Source organism: Harmonia axyridis, chromosome 1 (assembly GCF_914767665.1).
Source record: "Harmonia axyridis chromosome 1, icHarAxyr1.1, whole genome shotgun sequence".
Taxonomy (NCBI): domain Eukaryota; kingdom Metazoa; phylum Arthropoda; class Insecta; order Coleoptera; family Coccinellidae; genus Harmonia; species Harmonia axyridis.
The window spans coordinates 3,033,599-3,055,319 of record NC_059501.1 but is presented as its reverse complement, the minus strand read 5'-3'; the positions used below and the strand labels follow the sequence as shown (position 1 = coordinate 3,055,319).

Genomic DNA, 21,721 nt, shown 5'->3' with positions numbered 1-21,721 from the left:
ATGTCTTTGATTTGTTCAGGGTATTGGAATGTTTTCCTAGTTAAGGATAATGAAAAAACTTTTTTTTTTTCACATAGGTCTATTAACAACTAAAATATCACAGGTTATCATTAAAACTGGTCAACATACAAAACACCAACTGAAACTTGTGTTTATATATACATACATTAAAAGTTAAAACAAGCAGTTATAAAATATAAATTAAATAATTTAAAAAAGTTCCGATTGTTTTCAACATGAAATAGCTACCGAAAACTAAACGATTTGTAGAAACTTTACAATAAATTTTAATTTTCATATACTTAAAATTGTTTTGTACAACTCACTTATTTATTTAATAATTGCAATCCATTGAAGATAGGGATACGACACACATTCTGGGCTTAGTTTAGTTGCCCAACCAATAAGAAATAAGCAGTAGAAGATATATAGTGATATACAGTATGAATTTTCATGTTTGTTATGATTTAATATAAAATTCATAGATGTGACGTTGATGCAAATAATGAAGGCAAAAATAAAATAAGACGGAGTTAAGAATTCCCAGTTACTTTTGCAATAGTATATTTTGGTTATTGATTCTACTAGAATTATGCGAATTTTTTGTTACTCAAGGTATTATTACATTTTGGGTTTAAAGCAATTATTAGCTTCAAAAGGGCATAATTAAATATGTTTTCAATGTTGATATTAATTAGATTCTAGCGATTATCAAAGCTTCTATGTTTTCACTTCATTTTTTCTCCCTCAAAGTTGGAATATTTGATATTTTACTCCAAGGAAAACAAAGGTCATTTTATTGATTTGATTTTTTCAAGTGCGGTTATATTTTTATTAAAGCAATTAAAATTGTTGAATGTTAATTGTTAATTGGTTTCCTTTATAAACTGGTTCCAGCGTGTATATGACATTCTATTACATTTTCATGATATGAGGAAAAAAAATATGTTTTCAATCTACCGAACATAATTACCTTCAGAGAATTTCTGCTTAATATTAGGCATACCATCAATATCGAGTTTCTGAATTCAACAATTTCTTTTGCTTGTAAATTACGGGATTACATTTAACAAAAATTGGGTGGAATTTCATTACATATTCATTATATTCTCTAAAATATGAGTTTCTTGAGAACAATAAGCGTAGAAAAAATGATCAAAAAAACTGAGGCCTTTTTTAGTAGTGAATATAATATTTTGACAACTTTCGGTGAAAAACCAAGGTGATAAAAGTTGATTCTTCACGTAGTAGCCCACCTTTGTATTCAAAATATGGAAGAAGAGATTTAAGTGGAATTTATATGTCCTTTATAAAATTTTTGACAGACGGAGATAAAGTACTAACAAAATATTTGCGTATACGATGCAAATTAGGACAATTTTTTAATTCAATGAAGATAATGGCTTTGCAAAGCTCAATTATTTTATATTATACATAGAAATGAGAACTCAGCAGTTTCGAATGAGGCGAATTCCTTGAAGCAAAAAAATAAAAAAAATAGTTGCTTATTTATCTACTGAAAGTTATCACCACATTCAGACAGCAAACCTAATTTCACAGCGTTTTATATTGGCAAGAAGGGTCCAGAAACAATCGCCAAACTTAAAATATGAGAAAACCGATGCTTTCGCACATTAGCCAACCTGAGGTAGGCAAGTTTGATACCACAACCTCCTTAAAAAGATCAAAGGACCCCGCTATCACAAAGACGGGGTCAAATCGAAAAAACTAGACCCCGAAAAAGTGTTAACTGTTATCGTTCCTCAAATCTTCTTCACTATTACCATTGGCTTCTTGCAGTGGTTCTTTTGGCATCAAAATAGAGGAGAGAAGTTCCAGATTCTGCCTTACCTATGAAAAGAAAAAGATGGGTTGTTTTAGTTGCAAGAATAGTGAAAGAAATTATTTGCACGTTGCAAATGTGGATGACAACTCTGCCAAAATAATATCTGACGAAACTTTCCACAAGTTCATATGAAAATATCTTGAATATTGAACTATAAAGAAAATAAATTGTTTTTTTTTTTTTCAATTTTGAATGGACTATCATGAAATTCTTCAAAATCATCACACAGAAAAAATCACACAAAGTTTCATTATCCCGTAGAAATTATACATGGAATGTTGCCAAACCTACCTTCTAATATACAGGATGTTCCTAAATTATAGGTACAAACGAAAATGACAGGTTTCTCGAATCAGTTTAAGAAAAAAGTTCTACAAGCGTTGTGTTCGAGATACAAGGTCTTAAAATTAGAAATTTTTCTCATAGTACAAGATAACGGGTGTTTTTTTTCGAGGTATATAACTTTAAGTTGGCATTACTGTTCAAGATGGCGACCGATTTAACAGCTGTCAAGTGATTTATTCTCAGTTTGGTTTGGCAATTCATGATGAATAGACTCACGCCTGAACAACGCTTGCAAATAGTGCAATTTTATATCGAAAATAATAGTTCTGTGCGGAATACGTATCGCGCACTACGTCCATTTTATTTTGTTTAGCGATGAAGCGCACTTATAGTTGAATGGCTACGTCAACAAACAAAACTGCCGCATTTGGAGTGAAGCTAATCCTCAAGTGTATGTCGAAACACCGTTACATCCAGAAAAACTGACTGTTTGGTGCGCTTTATGGGCTGGTGGAATCATTGGTCCGTACTCCTTCAAAAACGATGATGGCCAGAACGTTACAGTCAATGGTGATCGGTATAGAGCAATGATTACTAACTTTTTCATTCCTGAATTGAACAACCATGATGTCCAGGAGCTGTGGTTCCAACAAGACGGTGCAACATGTCACACAGCTCGTGCCACAATCGATTTATTGAAAGACACGTTTGGTGACCGCCTAATTTCACGTTTTGGACCTGTGAATTGGCCTCTAAGATCTTGTGATTTAACACCGCTAGACTACTTTCTGTGGGGCTATGTAAAGTGATTGGTCTATGCGGATAAGCCACAAACCCTCGACCATTTGGAAGACAACATTCGCCGTGTTATTGCCGATATACGGCCACAAATGTTGGAAAAAGTCATCGAAAATTGGACGTCCAGATTGGACTACATCCGAGCCAGCCGTGGCGGTCATATGCCAGAAATCATATTTAAAATGTAATGCCACAAGATTATCTTACGGATAAATAAAATTCATGTCAATCGAATAATACATCGTTGTTTTATTGTAATTTAAAGTTCTATAGCTCTAAAAAAAACACCCTTTATATTTTTATTCGATGGGGGCCCATTTTAACAATCAAATCATAAATCTATCATCTCACCTTAGCAATCTGGTGTAGATTGGAATCTATAAAGTTGTGCATCGAGTTGCTCGACTTCGAATGAAGATGAACTGAAAATCGCAGTAACTGGTTGTAGATGTGGTCGCTGGATAAAGAAGGGTCGTGAAGCTGAAAAGAATAAACATAATCGGGGTCATCGGGATACGTAAATATTTAATTCACTCGATTCAGTCGATATTTCACGGAGCTGAATGAATAAAATATAACCAACTGATGGACATGTTTATAACTGATAAGCGTTTAGGAAACCGTTACACGTGTAGCAACAGCATAATCAGCTTGGTTAGAAGGGGTACAATGGATTGGGACGGCCTACTCGATTTATGAGACAGTTTTGAATAATTCAATGAAAAATATTCTAGAATTCGTAATAAAGGGTTATACATTTCGTGGTTCCGAAAGCAGACGTGAATAAATTATGTATTCCATCGTCAGCTTGCTTTTGTCATTGGGTCAACTCAACCTTATGAGGATGGAGATGCAAAATATGCCATGGCGTGCCGTGAGAGAGGCTCATATGTTGTGCGCGCCGAGGAATGTATAAATTTGGATCTTCTTCAACATTTTCACTCACAACAGCAATAATTTCGATCGACCGTGCATTTCGATGATGTATGATCCTTAAGACATCAGTAACAGATTCTAATTTTTTTCTGTCATACCACTTGTACGCTCAGATGGAAGATTATATTCGCCATAATCTGCAGTAATGCACAAAACGTACTTAATATAGTACCTAATTATTTTTGTAGTAAGTTTTCACACTTTCAACAATAGATAAACGATCCATATTGTTAAAGGCTAACCTCCAACTAAATTTATGACGCTTCAGATTCTATTTGACATATTGACATATGTCATTAAAACAGGGCTGTGAAATAAGGCTAAAGTAGGCCCTACACTATCAAGTGGCTTGATCAAATGCTTGAACCTCCGATTGATGGGAGCTTCAAGCGTGCTTCAATCAACACTTCAATCTTTTGATCAAAACTCTCTTGTCAGTCGAAGCAGAGAAGTGAGTTTTGCGATCGTGCTTTCGCTTTTTCGCGTTACAATTGTCGAATTCAGATTTGGCCTTCTTAATCACAACATTGGTTGCCGTGAAGCAGAAAAAGAAGGTGGTCTGAAGAGTGGTACAAAATGAGAAACCGCTTCACTCATGAACATCTCCTGAATACATGTCATTGTAATACCAAAGCGAAGGTTCAGGGATGTCATCTGTAGATGTCCCTGACACTTTTTTAGCCTCGATGGCTTTATACTCCCGGTTGAAGTTAGTTCTGAGAATATAAATTTTTTGTTTCAATTGTTTCACGCTGAAATCCGGTTTTAACTTTCTCAATGGTCCCACGATTTTTCCAAATGCCGCACTTTTTTTATTTCTATTGAAATAATCTTTACTTTTTTCTTTCCACAACTCCGGACAATCACGATATAAATCAATCAACAAACTAATAAACTCCCGCTCCGAGTTTTCTGGATCGGTTTGGAAGTGAGACGCGGTTTGGGATGTTGAAGCCATGGTTTCCAAAGAGTGACTGACTTAATGCTTGACGAAAATTGCCCTACACTATCAAGCCGCTTGATCAACCGCTTGAGTCATTCAAATTTTCTATCAATCACCGTCAACGCTTGCTTCAAGCGTCAAATGGGCTTCTACACTATCAATCACGCTTGATACAATCAATTTGCTCAAGCATTTGATCAAGCCGCTTGATAGTGTAGGGCCTCCTTAACACTAATTTTGTGAACTCAGAGCTTTTTTTTCGAAAGATACCATAAGTTTTTATTCCTGGAAGTAATAATTCTTTGGAAACTTGCCGAGAATCGCAATTGTTATTTATCCAAATTCATTATAGCCTCTTCAAAGTAGGCCCGTTTCCAAAAAACACACGCCAATGAAAATAATCCAAAAAAAACATTTTTTTCGAGCGCAAAACGTCTAGAATGAGGGTACAACTCACCTCCATGAGTGACACATACTCCTCATGTATCTTGCTTATTCTATAAAGGATCAGGGTGGCAGATAGAGTAAGAGTTAACAGTAAAAAAATGGCAGCATACAATATCAACTTTTGCACAGGTAGATTCCACATACTCCTGTACTTTTGGAACAGTCTACGTTTTATATTCGTACTATCTGCAACCAAAAAAAGTTTAGCGGATGATGGAAAGTAGGAGAAGCTTGCAGACTCACCTTGGTGATGTTGTTGACAACGGTCTAGCACCGTTTTGATGTCGTGAAGTCTTGAGTTAGTGGTTTCTGTCGAAGGACCCCCCTCTTTTTCACTCTCTCCTTCTTTTGTTTCGGAGGAATCGCTTTCCGAAGCCAACTCCTGAAATTTCGACAATTGGTAAGATTACTGAACGAAGAATAACTAACAGCTCAACACTAACATAATTTCCGGGAATAAGCTGCATCGAAAATGTTACAGAAGTCAATGTAAAGGGTGTTTTTTTAGAGCTATAGAACTTTAAATTGCAATAAAACAACGATGGATTATTCGATTGACATGAATTTTATTTATCCGCAAAATAATCTTGTGGCATTACATTTTAAATATGATTTCTGGCATATGACAGCCACGGCTGGCTCGGATGTAGTCCAATCTGGACGCCTAATTTTCGATGACTTTTTCCAACATTTGTGGCCGTATATCGGCAATAACACGGCGAATGTTGTCTTCCAAATGGTCAAGGGTTTGTGGCCTATCCGCATAGACTAATGACTTTACATAGCCCCACAGAAAGTAGTCTAGCGGTGTTAAATCACAAGACCTTGGAGGCCAATTCACAGGTCCAAAACCTGAAATTAGGCGGTCACCAAACGTGTCATTAAAAAAATCGATTGTGGCACGAGCTGTGTGACATGTTGCGCCGTCTTGTTGAAACCACAGCTCCTGGACATCACGATTGTTCAATTCAGGAATGAAAAAGTTAGTAATCATGGCTCTATACCGATCACCATTGACTGTAACGTTCTGGCCATCATCTTTTTTGAAGAAGTACGGACCAATGATTCCACCAGCCCATAAAGCGCACCAAACAGTCAGTTTTTCTGGATGTAACGGTGTTTCGACATACACTTGAGGATTAGCTTCACTCCAAATGCGGCAGTTTTGTTTGTTGACGTAGCCATTCAACCAGAAGTGCGCTTCATCGTTAAACAAAATAAAATGGACGTAGTGCGCGATACGTATTCCGCACAGAACCATTATTTTCGAAATAAAATTGCACTACTTGCAAGCGTTGTTCAGGACGAGTCTATTCATGATTTAATTGCCAAACCAAACTGAAAATAAATCACTTGATAGCTGTTAAATCGGTCGCCATCTTGAACAGTAATGCCAACTTAAAGTTATATACCTCGAAAAAAAACCACCCTATAGATCAAGCCGTATGTCACTTACCATAGGTTCTGGAGGCGACAACGCTTCCGCCTCAAGAGCTGCCTCTTCCAAAGCCTTCTGAGACACCTCCCAAACCTTCGTCATGTACTTGTAGGTGTTTTCCCTAGAGATCAAGCTACCAAAAACGTGTTTCTCTTCAGCGGTGGAGATACCAACAGCGTTGGGGATTATCCTGGCTGTTTTCTCCTTGGTTATCTTCTCTACTGTAGGCATTGGTATCAGAAGCTGTAAACAGCATGTATTTATAATTATACGTATAAGTGGTGAAAAGAGAAATGGAAGAAATATTTGTGAAAAAAAAGCATATGTGGTCCAGTGGAGAGTTGAAGTGAAGATTTGAAATTATTGAGAAAAAATGAAGCATGGGACAGATAGAGAAAGAAATGCAAAAGAAAAATATTCTCTTTCATCAAGACAATTCTCCTTGTCAGAAATCGATTAAATCCATGGTCAAATTGAACTAATTTCTGTTGCAACTGCTTGACCACCCAGCTCATTTTCCAGATCTGGTCCCCAGGGGTTTTTTGCATACTTCAAAACAATACTTCAGAAAAAAAATTGACCCTAATGAAGAAGTGATCACCGAGGTTGAAGCTTATTTTGGAAGCAAAGTCGAATCTTCCTACAGAAAAAGTATTGAAAAGTTAGAGAAGCAGTGAAGAAAGTATGGTTAGGCCTTGGAATTGAATTGGGAGAAGTGTTATATGGTCTCCAAAGGTTCAGTTTCGGTATGAATGAACGTCAGTGCTTTCCTTAGTTTTAGTTACTTTTACTGGTTAGAGCCAGGACTTATTCAGTGAAACTTAGATGCCGAAGAGTAATTTACATACTGAAAAGCACCTAAAATAGCGAGAAGTATCTATTTTACAAAAATCGCACATGATCTATAAAGAAACTAAAAGAGTACATTATATAAAAAAGTAATTTGAGTATTCTTTGAAACAACAACTATATACTTCAGATACTCTTTCAGAAAGTAAACTTATCTTATAACTAGATATTTAAAAGTATTTTTCTGCTGCAACAATAAAGAATGTGTTAATGGAATAAGACAATAAAAACCATGTAAATGGATATAACAAAACTGAAAGTGTCGATAAGAAATAATAAAGTTGAAGGGACTGAGAAATAACAGCACTGATCTACTGATGTTGTAATGTATAATATTGGATATAAGAGAAATATAAGAACTAAGAAATAAAAAAAGGTAAAACATCAAACTTACCTTTGTAACATATCCAAACACGTTAGAGTAGAAGGCAAAATAATTTTTCGTTATGTACAAGTGACCCTGCAGTAAAATATCACTAATGAGGGCACATGAGTAATCTGCAAAAAACAATTCCTACTAGTTCCAGCCAACACACGCACAAACAACAGTAGAGCAAGACCAAAACCAAACTTACAATTGAGCACTTGCTCATCACTTTCAACCGATGGAAAATGACGATGAAACTTCTTCTGTCTGGACTTTGAAGCTGTAGGAGTTTCCCCCTCCTTCTTCTCCGGTTTTGGACTCGCAGGGGATGTTATCTGAGACTGAGAAGTCATAGCTGGCGATGAGGTAGATAACAGCTTCAATGAGGCCCTGAAATTCAGATAAAAATTAAGAAAGGAACAAAGTCGAGATCGAGACAAAAGCGCAGAATAAAGCATTGAATACAATGAAATACAATGGTAAGATAAAAATGGTAACTGAAAACTGTGGCTATACACAAAATAATGTTTGCATTCTAGCGACAATAATAACTTTTCTCTTTTGTTGATTTCGGCAACTAAAGGAATTGTTATCGTATTTTTTATCGCTTCTGGGTGTTCTGGAGTCGTGGATCTTACCCGAAATTGAATAACTTCCTCATTTTGGATGGGAGAAGGACTGGTTGAAGCTTCTTGGAGACTCAATCAGAATACCGTTGATTCGCGACATTGAAATTATACGAGAATACGAAAAAACTATGTATTACGAGATAGGACCACAATTAAAAACAAATTTGGAGTCCAATTAAGTGCGAAAAAGTTGGTTCACACGTAGTCGGAATATTTTGGGAAGTTTTAACATCAATAAAATGACCATTTCGGTTTTTTACATTGTATTAATTCATGTATTGGGAAAAGTTTTGAAGGAAAAAATATCTTGTGGAATTCAATTTTGGTATATTTATTTTAACAGTCTAGAGTTATTTATGAAACTATGAGAACTATTGACATGAAATATACTATGTCGGTAGCTACACCGCATTGATCCTACTAGCAAGAGAACACTATTCATAAAATTTTTTAGTGAAAAATCCTGAAAAAGTATTTCGAAAAATTCATTTTTCAGAAATTTGACAACACATAATGATGGAAATTGCAACGATGTTACTATATACAATATTTTTCACTGATTCTAGCTCTTATTTGGGTGTTTTTTTTTCGAGGTATATAACTTTAAGTTGGCATTACTGCTCAAGATGTCGACCGATTTAACAGCTGTCAAGTGATTTATTCTCAGTTTGGTTTGGCAATTTATCATGAATAGACTCACGTAGGCGAATTTTGTTTAGCGATGAAGCGCACTTCTGGTTGAATGACTACGTCAACAAACAAAACTGCCGCATTTGGAGTGAAGCTAATCCTCAAGTGTAAATCCATAAAAAGTTAGAATTCTATCTCTCCACCAAGATATAGACATATGGAGCACTGCGCCACTTTCATTAGACCCTGTATATTGTTTATCCAAATTTATGGCATCGTCTTCAAAGTAGACAGACCCCCTTATACTCACACAGCGTGTAATCCAACCATCAAACGTTTTGTATTCTCGGAATCTATTTCAATACTCGCTGTGAAATCGCTTTTATGTCTTCTATCGACTAAAAATGATTGCCACGAAGTGGTAATTTGAGTTTTGGAAAGAGAAAAAAGTCAGTCGAAGCCATATTCGACGCATAAGGTGGTCGTCAGATGTGATTGGTCGAGTTTTTGTGTTATTATAAAACAAAATCTAGTCATCCAACATATCGAAAAGCTAATTGTACTAAAAAATTACTTCTAAAGGGTGTTTTTTAAAGAGCTGTAGAACTTCAAATTGCAATAGCCGTTTAGAATGGGATTTGTTTTTCGCTGTACACAGTCGTTCACCTCCGAGCGAATACAACACAGCTGTAATTTTCGGGTTTATCTGTAATATGTTATTGAATAAACTCTATTCTATTCTAATAAAACAACGATGGATTATTCGATTGACATTAATTTTATTTAGCCGCAAGATAATCTTGTGGCATTACATTTTAAATATGATATCTGGCATATGATCGCCACGGCTGGCTCGGATGTAGACCAATCTGGACGTCCAATTTTCGATGACTTTTTCCAACATTTGTGGCCGTATAACGGCAATAACACGGCGAATGTTGTCTTCCAAATGGTCAAGGGTTTGTGACTTATCCGCATAGACCAATGACTTTACATAGCCCCACAGAAAGTAGTCTAGTGGTGTTGAATCACAAGATCTTGGAGGCCAATTCACAGGTCCAAAAAGTGAAATTAGGCGGTCATCAAACGTGTCTTTCAATAAATAGATTGTGGCGAGAGCTGTGTGACATGTTGCGCCGTCTTGTTGGAACCACAGCTCCTGGACATCATGGTTGTTCAATTCAGGAATGAAAAAGTTAGTAATCATGGCTCTATACCGATCACCATTGACTGTAACGTTCTGGTCATCATCGTTTTTGAAGAAGTACGGACCAATGATTCCACCAGCCCATAAAGCGCACCAAACAGTCAGTTTTTATAGATGTAACTGTGTTTCGACATATACTTGAGGATTAGCTTCACTCCAAATGCGGCAGTTTTGTTTGTTGACGTAGCCATTCAACCAGAAGTGCGCTTCATCGCTAAACAAAATAAAATGGACGTAGTGCGCGATACGTATTCCGCACAGAACCATTATTCTCGAAATAAAATTGCACTATTTGCAAGCGTTGTTCAGGCGTGAGTCTATTCATGATGAATCGCCAAACCAAACTGAGAATAAATAACTTGACAGCTGTTAAATCGGTCGCTATCTTGAACAGTACTGCCAACTTAAAGTTATATACCTCGAAAAAAAACACACCTTAGTTCTCGAGATGCTTTCAGTGGGCATCGAATTTGGGACACCCTGTACGTTTGAAGAGACAAGGTTCGTCGAAAACGTTGCCCCAATATTTTTGATCTTAGAATCAAAGCGATCTCGAATAATTTCAACAAAATACGTAACCTCTAGATATTATTGATTCTATCCAAATAAAACATTACCGCCATTTGAAAAAACATTCACTTTCTCAGCCAGTTTGCTGATAATCAGATTGACCTATTTAACGATGAGATGTGTATCAATCGAGACCACTTCTCCAAGGTCCTCGCCAAAACATATACCTGTTAATATTTCACGAAATATAGAAACTGGAATGCCAAAGTTTGCTTATCTTGCAATACTGAAAAGAAGAAGTCCATAGGATATTGAATAAACATGCAAAATATGATAAATAGTCCAATAAAAAACGAAAAGCATGACAACACTTCATCATACCACTCAGTATGGGATATCACTAGATAAGTTCATAGATAATGACAAATCAAACAAACAACGTCATGAACCTTGAATGAAACATTAGAAGTTGAGGTCTTGGGAAATTAAATATTTTTAAAGGTTGTTTTTTTTAACTAACGGAAATAGAAAGAAATTCTCTTATCTAGAGTCTGATGAGGAAAGAGGAAACATTAAATCATAGCAATTATTAGCCATATTTATGAATCAGATTTGTGCATCAATTTTAATTACAGGTCGTAAAATAAGGTTTAATTCAATTTTGAACCTTTGAATAGCATTCACGGTAATTTCGATTTTTATTTGCAGTAGAGGGGTTTTATTCAAAATTCATAACTCATAACTTAAAAATGCCATGATGCAAGAAGATACAAGTTTATGGCAAGACGACGAATTTCAAATCTTATGATTTAATGGCATATTTCGAAAAATAAACCTTCCGAGAAACCCTTTACTATTTTTATATAAATTTAAAACTATACAGGGTGATTCACTGTGATGGTCTATTATACGCTTATGGATAATATAATAATCATAATTTTGTGCTGAAAATTTGCATGTTTGGGTTTGAGACAATGATCTTTCTCCCTAAATTATTTCAAGATCTTTTCGGTTTTTGAAAGGCCAATCAACGTAAAATTCAACTTAACAGCTGTCAATTTTATTGTCAAGCATCATTTGGGTTGCTTAAAGTAAGGTTAACTCCGTTTATTTGAACATTCTGCCAGTTAACACAGTGGTCAAATATTACACGTAAATTGTACGCCAAACGTCATTTTGGGTTTCTGAAATGCATTTTAATTTTTCTTTTCAAGTTGAAAGCACCAAATAACATAGATTAGTTGAATTAACACTTTACAAAATTTAATAAAACCAAATGGCTTCGACATCGCTGTTAAGTGACGGGTGTTTTTTTCGAGGTATATAACTTTAAGTTGGCATTACTGTTCAAGATGGCGACCGATTTAACAGCTGTCAAGTGAATGAATGAATAGACTCACTCCTGAACAACGCTTGCAAATAGTGCAATTTTATTTCGAAAATAATGGTTCTGTGCGGAATACGTATCGCGCACTACGTCCATTTTATTTTGTTTAGCGATGAAGCGCACTTCTGGTTGAATGGCTACGTCAACAAACAAAACTGCCGCATTTGGAGTGAAGCTAATCCTCAAGTGTATGTCGAAACACCGTTACATCCAGAACAACTGACTGTTTGGTGCGCTTTATGGGCTGGTGGAATCATTGGTCCGTACTTCTTCAAAAACGATGATGGCCAGAACGTTACAGTAAATGATGATCGGTATAGAGCCATGATTACTAACTTTTTCATTCCTGAATTGAACAACCATGATGTCCAGGAGCTGTGGTTCCAACAAGACGGCGCAACATGTCACACGGCTCGTGCCACAATCGATTTATTGAAAGACACGTTTGGTGACCGCCTAATTTCATGTTAAATCGGTCTCCATCTTAAACAGTAATGCCAACTTAAAGTTATATACCTCGAAAAAAACAGCCGCTATTAAAAGACACAAAATTTTGGTATCCACAAAAATTAAAATAAATTATGCTTAAAAAACTTGGGTCGACTTATTATTTTCATTATCAGTCTTTGAATCTGAATGCAACTTTTATTGAGCGAAATTCTGTCAAAGTTGATGTTACAGGAATTAGAAGAAAGAGGTCAAGGGAAATTTTGTTTGAAAACTAGATCAATTATCCATGAAATAATGTTGAATTAGAGAACGAATAGGAATATTATCGACTTTATACGGTTCAACCTGAAATTATTATAATGTTACCACTGATAATCAAATATCGTTAATATAGTTCGAAATTTCAATCAATATTTACTTTCGCTGTTGAATTTCTGTCTACAAAAGTGACATAGGCAAATCAAATTTCAACGTTTTGAATAAGATGCATTTTAGTTGAAACAGAGGGCATTTTTTTATACAAAGGTCAAATTTTTTTTGGCCTGAATGGTTTTCGATGAAAAAAAAATAAGAGGAGGGAGCACAGCGAGTCAAGAGCCTCCGAGCGTTCGTCATCTATGCGTCAGTTGCACATTTGGAGACCACTTAACTGTATGCAGGTATAATATGGGGCATCCAAGGGTGCAATACGCTCTATTAGTGTGACGTCACACACCGCCATTTTTGGTTCTCCTGTCAGTGTTCGGAATCCAAACAAATGAATTGTCATTCAAGTTAGTACGGTGTCGTTGAAAGAATTGGCTTATTTTCATAAATAAGAGTATTTGAGGAACTATTTCAGTTTTAATTGATAGACAGAAAGAACGAGGTTAATACCAGTAAGTTTGAATCCTGTATCATTCCCCAGATTTTGTAAAAAGCCGTGTTTATTAGTTGAACTTCAAGTTCGAACTTACTGGCATTAATCTCGTGCCTTCTGTCTATCAATTAATAGTAAAATCGTTCCTTAAATAATCTTATTTATCAAAATAAGCCAATTTCTTCAACGACAACGTACTAATTTGAATGACAATTTGTTTGTTTGGATTCCGAACACTGACAGGAGAACTAAAATGGCTGTGTGACGTCATCACTAATAGAGCGTATTGACGTGTGAAGGAACGAGCGGTCAAACCTCCTGACTTCATACCTGTGCTTTATTTTCAACGAAAACTGTTTGTTGGCCTAAAAAATGTCACGATATGAAATGATTAAAAAATCTTTCATATCAAGAAATTACTACCCCAAATGAAAAGATTTATTAAGTTTTTAAGTTGAACTTTTATTCTCTGAAAATTTCTCAGTTGAAAGGTAAGAGCTTTATAATATAGGTTTATAGGAACTTTTCTTCTTAGAAGCACGTACGGATTCAAACACTTATTCTGAAGTATCCTGTATGCAAAGATGCATAGAACTTAGTTGATTTGAGACCAAAGAAAGCCGTAAGAAATAGTTATTTATGCAACAAGTGCAAAAAGTGAATGTTTATTGCACGAGTTGCATCAACATTTTTTCTACGTTCATGCAAAAAGCAAAAAATGATTTATTGAGGTGCGGCACTAGGTGTAGAAAAATGAAGAGCACAACTTGAATACTTTATTATTAATATCGATTTGCATTGAAACAGGAACTAATACGTTACGAACAATTTAACTCAATCTTTATTTTTACTCTCAATGTTGAAAGTGAATGAACAATTGGTGCAATTTTCAATATGAATATTTCGTAGTGAAGTACTTTTTAAATCCACTTCTTGATTTGTTACTGCTGTAAACGTACTAGTACTTGGTAACTGTACATCGTTATTTCCTTCAGGCTGAAATATTTGTTTGTCATGATGACAGCACGTTGAAGTAGAATGTCAGATGAGTGCAATAAATACTTTATTGCACTAGTGCAATAAAGAACTTTTTTTTCCACTAAATATAGTTCAACAAAGTTGTGCTTTTTGCATGAATGTAGAAAAAAGGTTTTAGTACCAAGCACTTTGACCAACACAGAAGCAATGTTACCTCCTGGGTTTGGCTTCTTGAAGTGCTGTAGCATTTGGTCGAAAGGTAGCCTCTATGGCCAAAGGCAAAACGGCATGTTCGTAGTTCATTTTTTGTCACTGTTAAGTCAGTGGAAAAATGCAAAAGTGGTCTTTTTCTATCAATAGATACTGCTTTGTTCAAAGAGCCTAAAAAAGAAATATACAAAATGAAATGAAAATTTGAGCATTCCGATTTCAAAGTCCATCTAACAGGCAAAGAGGCCAAGGAAAGTTTAGAATAGGTTTTGATCGAAATAATTTTTTTTTAAAATATCAAATCTTCGAAATACAGGAAGCCAAATGATTGACCAATTCGACATATAAACAAATAATCGTTCATCACTTTTTTTTTGGTTTTTGAAAACTTTCAACCATTGGCAATTGAAATTAACTTGTTCCTCGAACAGAACGACCTTGAATTGAAAGAATAAAATATTTAAAAAACTGCCGATGAAATCTTGGATTATTTGATTCTTTTCTCTAAAAAAGCAATAGTCTCTCAATAGTTCGAAATAAAAAAACTCAATTTTCTAATTTTTCCAATTTTCATTCTAAATTTTAATTTATTCCAGTGAGCTAAGGAAAAACTAACCACTTCTTCCAAAGATCCGATTCTAATTGTTCTAGCTTGGGACACCATATAAAGGGTAAGTCTTTAAATTGTACATTTAATTCAACCATATATTCCTCTCATCAAATAAAATACTTTTTTCTTTCAGATTCAGTTGCGTTGGAAAGACACAGGCAGATGAATTTCCAAAAAAATATTTTTTTTCCTTTATAGCTTCAACATGATCATTCAGCATAAAATGAATATTATTTTTTTCTATAACTTTGAGAGAGATTCCAAATTATAACTTTTTTTTCTGCTAGTAATAGTTTCCAAGTTATTGCCTTGCCGAATCATAAAACTGTACAAAATCAATCAAATCCTATCTGAATACTCGAATCACTTCAGAAAATAAAGTTATTCCTCATCGTTTCTCTCGAAACCTACCATTTTTGAGAAATTCAATGTTGAATGACATGAAATCAGAGACAAAATCGAAAAATTGATATTAAGTATAGATCCACCCCTACCTATCATATCATAGATAATTTACTTCCTTCCGAGGGGCATGCAAAATATGCTTTTTTCCAAGACTGCAACATAATGATATTTACTTGAAATTTGATCATGAAATGTTAGCTTTATATCACTTGATATATAACAATTAAACCTTATTTATTCTGCATTTCTATTGCCTTTCATTACAACTATTGATATGAAATGATTTTTCTGAAATACCCCTACTAAAATAGGGAATAAAATACTATATGTGATCAGAATTGATTGCCACGATTTCACGCATTTATTGCCAACGTCATTTTATATTCAAAAAGTTTGTTTTGTTCTTTCTCAATGAAAATTAATGCATTCATAATTATTTTACTTTGAGGCAAACGATAAAACAGAGGCTAAAGGCTTGCTGCACTTCCTCTGAGTTTATAATAACATGCAAAATGTAATCTACTGCAGATTTAACCTAATAACTCATGAATCTGGCAACGTTAATTCAAATAAATAGTTTAATTTATAGAACTTCAATGTTTACATTGATTGAGTTCTGTATTATCTCGGTGGTGTAAACATCGAAAGGACAGAAATGCATTAGCCCAAGTGAAGCAATTAAATGCTTATAATTTTTCACTGCAGCTTAATCTGGAAAAATGGTTAATAAAAAAAAATGACAGGAATCTATAGCTGAATTCAATGCACAACTGCAAGACTCACCCTGAACAGATTTCAAAAGTACTCTCAAACATACAAAATTCAGACAAAGGTTCTGCCTTCACTTAGCTTACCCTGCTCCTTGAACTAATAAAAGACGAAATAACCCACCATAAATGAAAGAAAAAAATGATAAATCTACACACAAATTATTCGCATCGAAGTGCTAATTGTCACACATATAGACACAACGAATTTATAGAATGAATCAATTTAATTCCACCGTCTCTCTATGCCAGGTGTCGATAAGGTTCAAGTGAAAAACACTTATTGCAATTTGTAGGACTCTCAGTGGCTACAATGAAGAGATAGCGAAGGAGTATGCAATTAAGCAAATATGAAACGAAGGATTTCAATAACAACAAGCTGATAAATCTCCATATCTATCAGTACGAGCTATAGATTGAAGGATTATAGACAATTTGAGGATATTCACCGATTATATTATGAATAAACTGGATTAATCAAGCAACAAAGGATACCAAACCAAGCCGACAGTGATATCGAGTTGGTAGTTCAATTTATTGAGTAGCTAAATCGAACGGTAGTTCAATGATACCTAGTACCTAGTAGATCATTTTAATATTTAGTGCAATGGCTGAAATAATCATGCATCGAATGAATAATATACATATTGATATACATGTCCAACAAGTCAGGCAAAAAGCTGAGATGAAAAAAGTAAGACCAATACATTTAGATTAGAATAATCTAATTCTTGTTCAGAACTGTACTATGTACTTTCATACATGACAGGAACTAAGACACCTAACCTACTATAACGGATCATAATCAAAGAAATACCATAAAAATAAAAAAATACTAATCGTGCTCATGCTCCAAAATCGTCCACGGCGATCACTAATATACAAGTTCAAACCTGATATTAATTTGAACTTATAATTTAATGGATTGATAGTTCAGTGAACCGGTAGTTCAATTGAGATGTAGGTCAATTGTACCGGTAGTTAAATTAGATCTGTAGGTCATCTGAACATGTAGTTCAATTAGAATGGGTAGTTCCATGATATATGTAACCGATTGTTCATAATAATTGTATTGTTAGATTAGGACAAAGTTCTGTACAAAGTATTGAAATCTTCAGTGCAATGGCTGAAGTAATCATGCATCGAATAAATAATATACATATCAACATACATGTCCAGCACGTCAGGCAATAATCTGAGATGAAAAAAAGTAGCACCTATAGGTACATCTAGAATTATCTTATTCCTTCTTCAGGAATGAACTATGTACTTTTCATACATGACAGGAACTAAGACGCCTAACCTACAACCATAACGGATCATAATCAAAGAAATACCATAAAAATAAAAAAATACTAATCGTGCTCATGCTCCTAAATCGTGCACGGGGGTTACTAATATGTAGTTCAAACCTGATATTAATTTGAACTTATAATTCAATGGATTGATAGTTCAGTGAACCGGTAGTTCAATTGGACCTGTAGGTCAATTGAATCGGTAGTTCAATTAGACATGTAGGTCAATTGTACCAGTAGTTCAATTAAACCGATAGGTCAATTTAACTGGTAGTTCATTTGAATTTTAGAATTTTCAGCTGAAATGGATTGTGCTTCATCAGTGTTTCATTATGAATTCAAAATCAAGGAAATTAACTAAAAATGGAAAAAGCCTATGTCGTGCTCATCCTCTAACATCGTGCAACTACCAACTCACTTGTCCATCTTGGTGAAAACACCCTGTTGGTGGCTTGGACTACGGTGGACCTGTAGGAGGGACGCCGCTGAAGCGGAACCCGCAAGTGTGCGTACCGCCGCCCTAGAAGAGGCGGCAACCTCGCCGATATTTGGAGATACTGCAGACTGCGTACGGCAGTGAGTTCGATTGGGCACCACCATGGCTCTGTTCGTGGTCGTAGTATCGAAATTCGTGGAGGATCTGCCCAAAAGAACATGAGGTTTATTTTGCACCTTTGTCCAAGAGGGTTTTCGATCTTCATCAGTTATTTGGCGTTGGTTATATGGACACTTCGGTAGTTACTGGTATGGACACTTTATAAGGACAGTTATTCGGCTATATGGACAACTTAAGGTTCATAAAATTTCTTTTATGATTATGATTGACTGAATATTGATGTTTTCCGAGATGTTTTCTATTTGGTAATTATAGAATATAAAGGCAAATTTATATGGACAGCTAATAGCTTATAGGTCAATTTTTATTATTTATAGAACTTATTTCTTATAGAGCGGCTAGCTATCTGTCTAGAAATTTCAAAATTCACATGATTGGAAACTTCAACTGAATACTTCCAAATGGAAATCATTTGTGAGTACATCCTTAATAGTAAGAATCATCCACAAATGCACAATTTCCTGTTTCAGTTAATTATTTGAGTATTTTCTCTTGTGTTTTTATGAACGATCATTTCATTTTCTGTCTAAGGTTAAGCTGAAGTTCCCTCCTATGCTTATTGTATTTTATATAATACATAGTAAAAAATAAGGGCACTTCATTTGTATTTATTATTGTAAGAACAATCCTTTAAGACTAAAATGAATTTCTGGAACCACCACTTATCTCAATTATTGATGTAATAAAGCAACATAATGAGATAAAAATGAAGTTACAAATATCAACGTGCTATCATGTAGACAAATATAAACTCTTCCCAGTGTTCCAAAATAAATATTATTTCGATAAAGGACATTTTATTCACTGATATGAAATTAAATTCTCCGCAACTGAACTAAATTGAAGAAAACTCTATAGGGGATACAATTAGGAGATTCTAAATTGGGAATAACTTTTTGCACTACCTAGATTTCTTGATTACCAATTGTATCTATACGTTGCCAAGATGGTATGTTTTGTTTAAGGGTTGCTAGGACGTCGGTAAAGTATTTTGTCGACGTCAAAATTTACTTACTCCATAATAACAGGCTAGATGACAGTATTGAGAAAGAAATGGTTTCAAAGGATAATATATGTTGAGAAGATTTTAAGAATGAATATTCAGTATATTTTGTGGACTTTTTCGTTCAGGTTATCGGAAGATTTACTTAGCTGTAACGTCATAAGCGGACGTCATGACGTCAGAGTTTTGGCGCTGGATTCAAATTAGATAGATAAAAATGACATAATATGACTTTCAAGTTTAATTGAGAAATTGAGAGAGTTTTCCTACATTGAAGTACTGAATTCCTAAATGTGTCATCTAGCCTATTGCCTGAAAATACGGAAATAAAAATAAGAAAATTTCGATGCATTTATTAACGACATAACTCAAACAAATCAAATAATAACATAGGTAGTGTATTTTTCATGGTAATGGCTTGTATTTGTAGATTTGGTATTCACTGAAACTGATGTAGCAGAAATATCACTTCCATGTAACTAATCTGTATTATCTTATCCTTTATGAAGTAACGTGATATTTTCAGCAATCAACAAAAACAAATATTTGGCAGAAGAAAAATCCCATTAGTACTTTCATTAATAGGAATTCCCCAAGTACCTGAGCGGATTAAAAATTGTGTTCACTTTCTCCACTAATGTAATAGAAGAAAAAAAACAGATGAGTAGGAGAAACTACACATAATAAGTTATAGAGGTATAAAAAATATCGATTTTCAACGGAGAAAGGTCGCCCTTGGACGTTTATTGACATTCAATGTTGATGTTGATCAATTTAATAAACATTTCATGAGCTTAGCTTCAATATTGTGATGAATTCAAGCGATAAACTTGGAAACCAACAAAATAATTTCCCTATCAAAGTGAAATTATTAAATCGAGCATGAATAATCGAAATTTCCAGGGAAACAAGTATTAGTCCGTTTAATGATCATTCATTATTCAAAAGGAAATCGAAAAAAGTAATAAGCATTTGAGCGAAGTAAAGCGATATTAAATATAGGAATAATTTCATCGTTTTGCAAATGCTGCAGTTTAACAACTCCGGATCTAATTACAGGATGCATACAGGGCATCTAGTTATTTGAAATGAAGCGGTAAGACGGCTTGTAGGCAAAAACCCCGGTTAATTAACTGAACCATGTGGAACTCCAATTGGTGATCATAATTAATTGAGATGCCGTTTCTAGGAAGCGTAATTTTCCAATCTATTCAACCTTGCTAACTTTCAATAAACAATCTTTCCTCTACACGAAAAACACCTTTTTTCATCAAATGTAGAGAAATATGAAGGTCCAAAGATTTCCTGAGGAAAAACCTTGGCGAAATGAGTTTTCCTGACAAGTGACACGCCAAAAGAAAGCACTTTCTCACCTAGATTTCCTCAGAAGTCTGAATCTGAAAGTTTTCTGGTCTCTGGATGGATTTTTGTCATCTCTATCGTTGAATCCATGAAGAAAACACAACATCGCAGAAGTAAAAGACGAACGGCCACTTTTAGCACATGCTATTTCCTCATTTTTCAACGTTTTCCGATGTTCCATCAACGTTTTCGGCACATTTTCAACACAAATTCATTCGTTCCTGACCCCGGAATGTTTTTCAACCCATTCAGTGCAAAAATACCAACAGAAATCTTCGCACGACCCCTAGGAATACATTTTTTCGCAACAACTTTCTACTTCACTTGGACGAACCGATCAGAAATCAATCAATAGGAATTCATTCGAAGATTTCCGGTGTGTTCTAACTAGATGCATTATCATCAATATTCCGTAGGTTTGGGTTTTCCACAGCTAGTCGAACTGTATATTTATAGAAGAAACTATGAAAACATATTCAACACCGGATTATTTGTTATACGTGAGAGAAAATATCACATGGAATACTCTTCATTCGAATGTTTACAAATAGTGTTGATTCTTGTTTGAAGTTCACATAACTGTAAACAATTTAATAACACTTGATCCGCACATCCCGATAAACATTTGTATCAAAGCCGGGAGCACAAACCTTTTTAATCTGACAGAATTACTGATGATTGTCAAACTGACAGCTCCCAGTAGTTAAAATGTATCAGACATTTGAACTATATTATTTGAGGTCTACAATCATTAGGTCTAAGAATTCTCTACAACAATGAAACACTCATTCCTACTGCCTTGAAAAATAAAACTTCGTTCATTTGACATGAAAATTCCTTGTTTCCTTTACAAACTGAAAAACACGACACAATTTCAACCAAGCAAGTTTGATC

The 21,721-nt window shown here is 34.8% G+C and overlaps 1 protein-coding gene across 3 annotated transcripts; it reads right to left on the bottom strand.

Moving 5' to 3' along the window:
• Window positions 1–1,267: 1,267 nt before the first annotated feature.
• Window positions 1,268–21,500, bottom strand: LOC123676724 (GRAM domain-containing protein 2A-like). Of its 3 annotated transcripts, none has more exons than XM_045612885.1 (9): window positions 20,839–21,500; window positions 18,265–18,486; window positions 8,118–8,299; window positions 7,937–8,040; window positions 6,712–6,936; window positions 5,499–5,637; window positions 5,266–5,441; window positions 3,281–3,409; window positions 1,268–1,851 (listed from the first exon to the last, which is right to left on the bottom strand). In XM_045612885.1, the coding sequence occupies exons 1-9, from the start codon at window positions 21,006–21,008 to the stop codon at window positions 1,747–1,749; spliced, it is 1,452 nt and encodes a 483-aa protein (XP_045468841.1). In that variant the 5' UTR covers window positions 21,009–21,500; the 3' UTR covers window positions 1,268–1,746. The 3 variants fall into 3 exon arrangements, with proteins under 3 accessions (XP_045468841.1, XP_045468858.1, XP_045468851.1); XM_045612902.1 differs by lacking the exons at window positions 18,265–18,486; window positions 20,839–21,500 and adding exons at window positions 14,774–14,940; window positions 16,639–16,794; XM_045612895.1 differs by lacking the exon at window positions 18,265–18,486 and having other exon boundaries at window positions 20,839–21,499.
• Window positions 21,501–21,721: the final 221 nt, after the last annotated feature.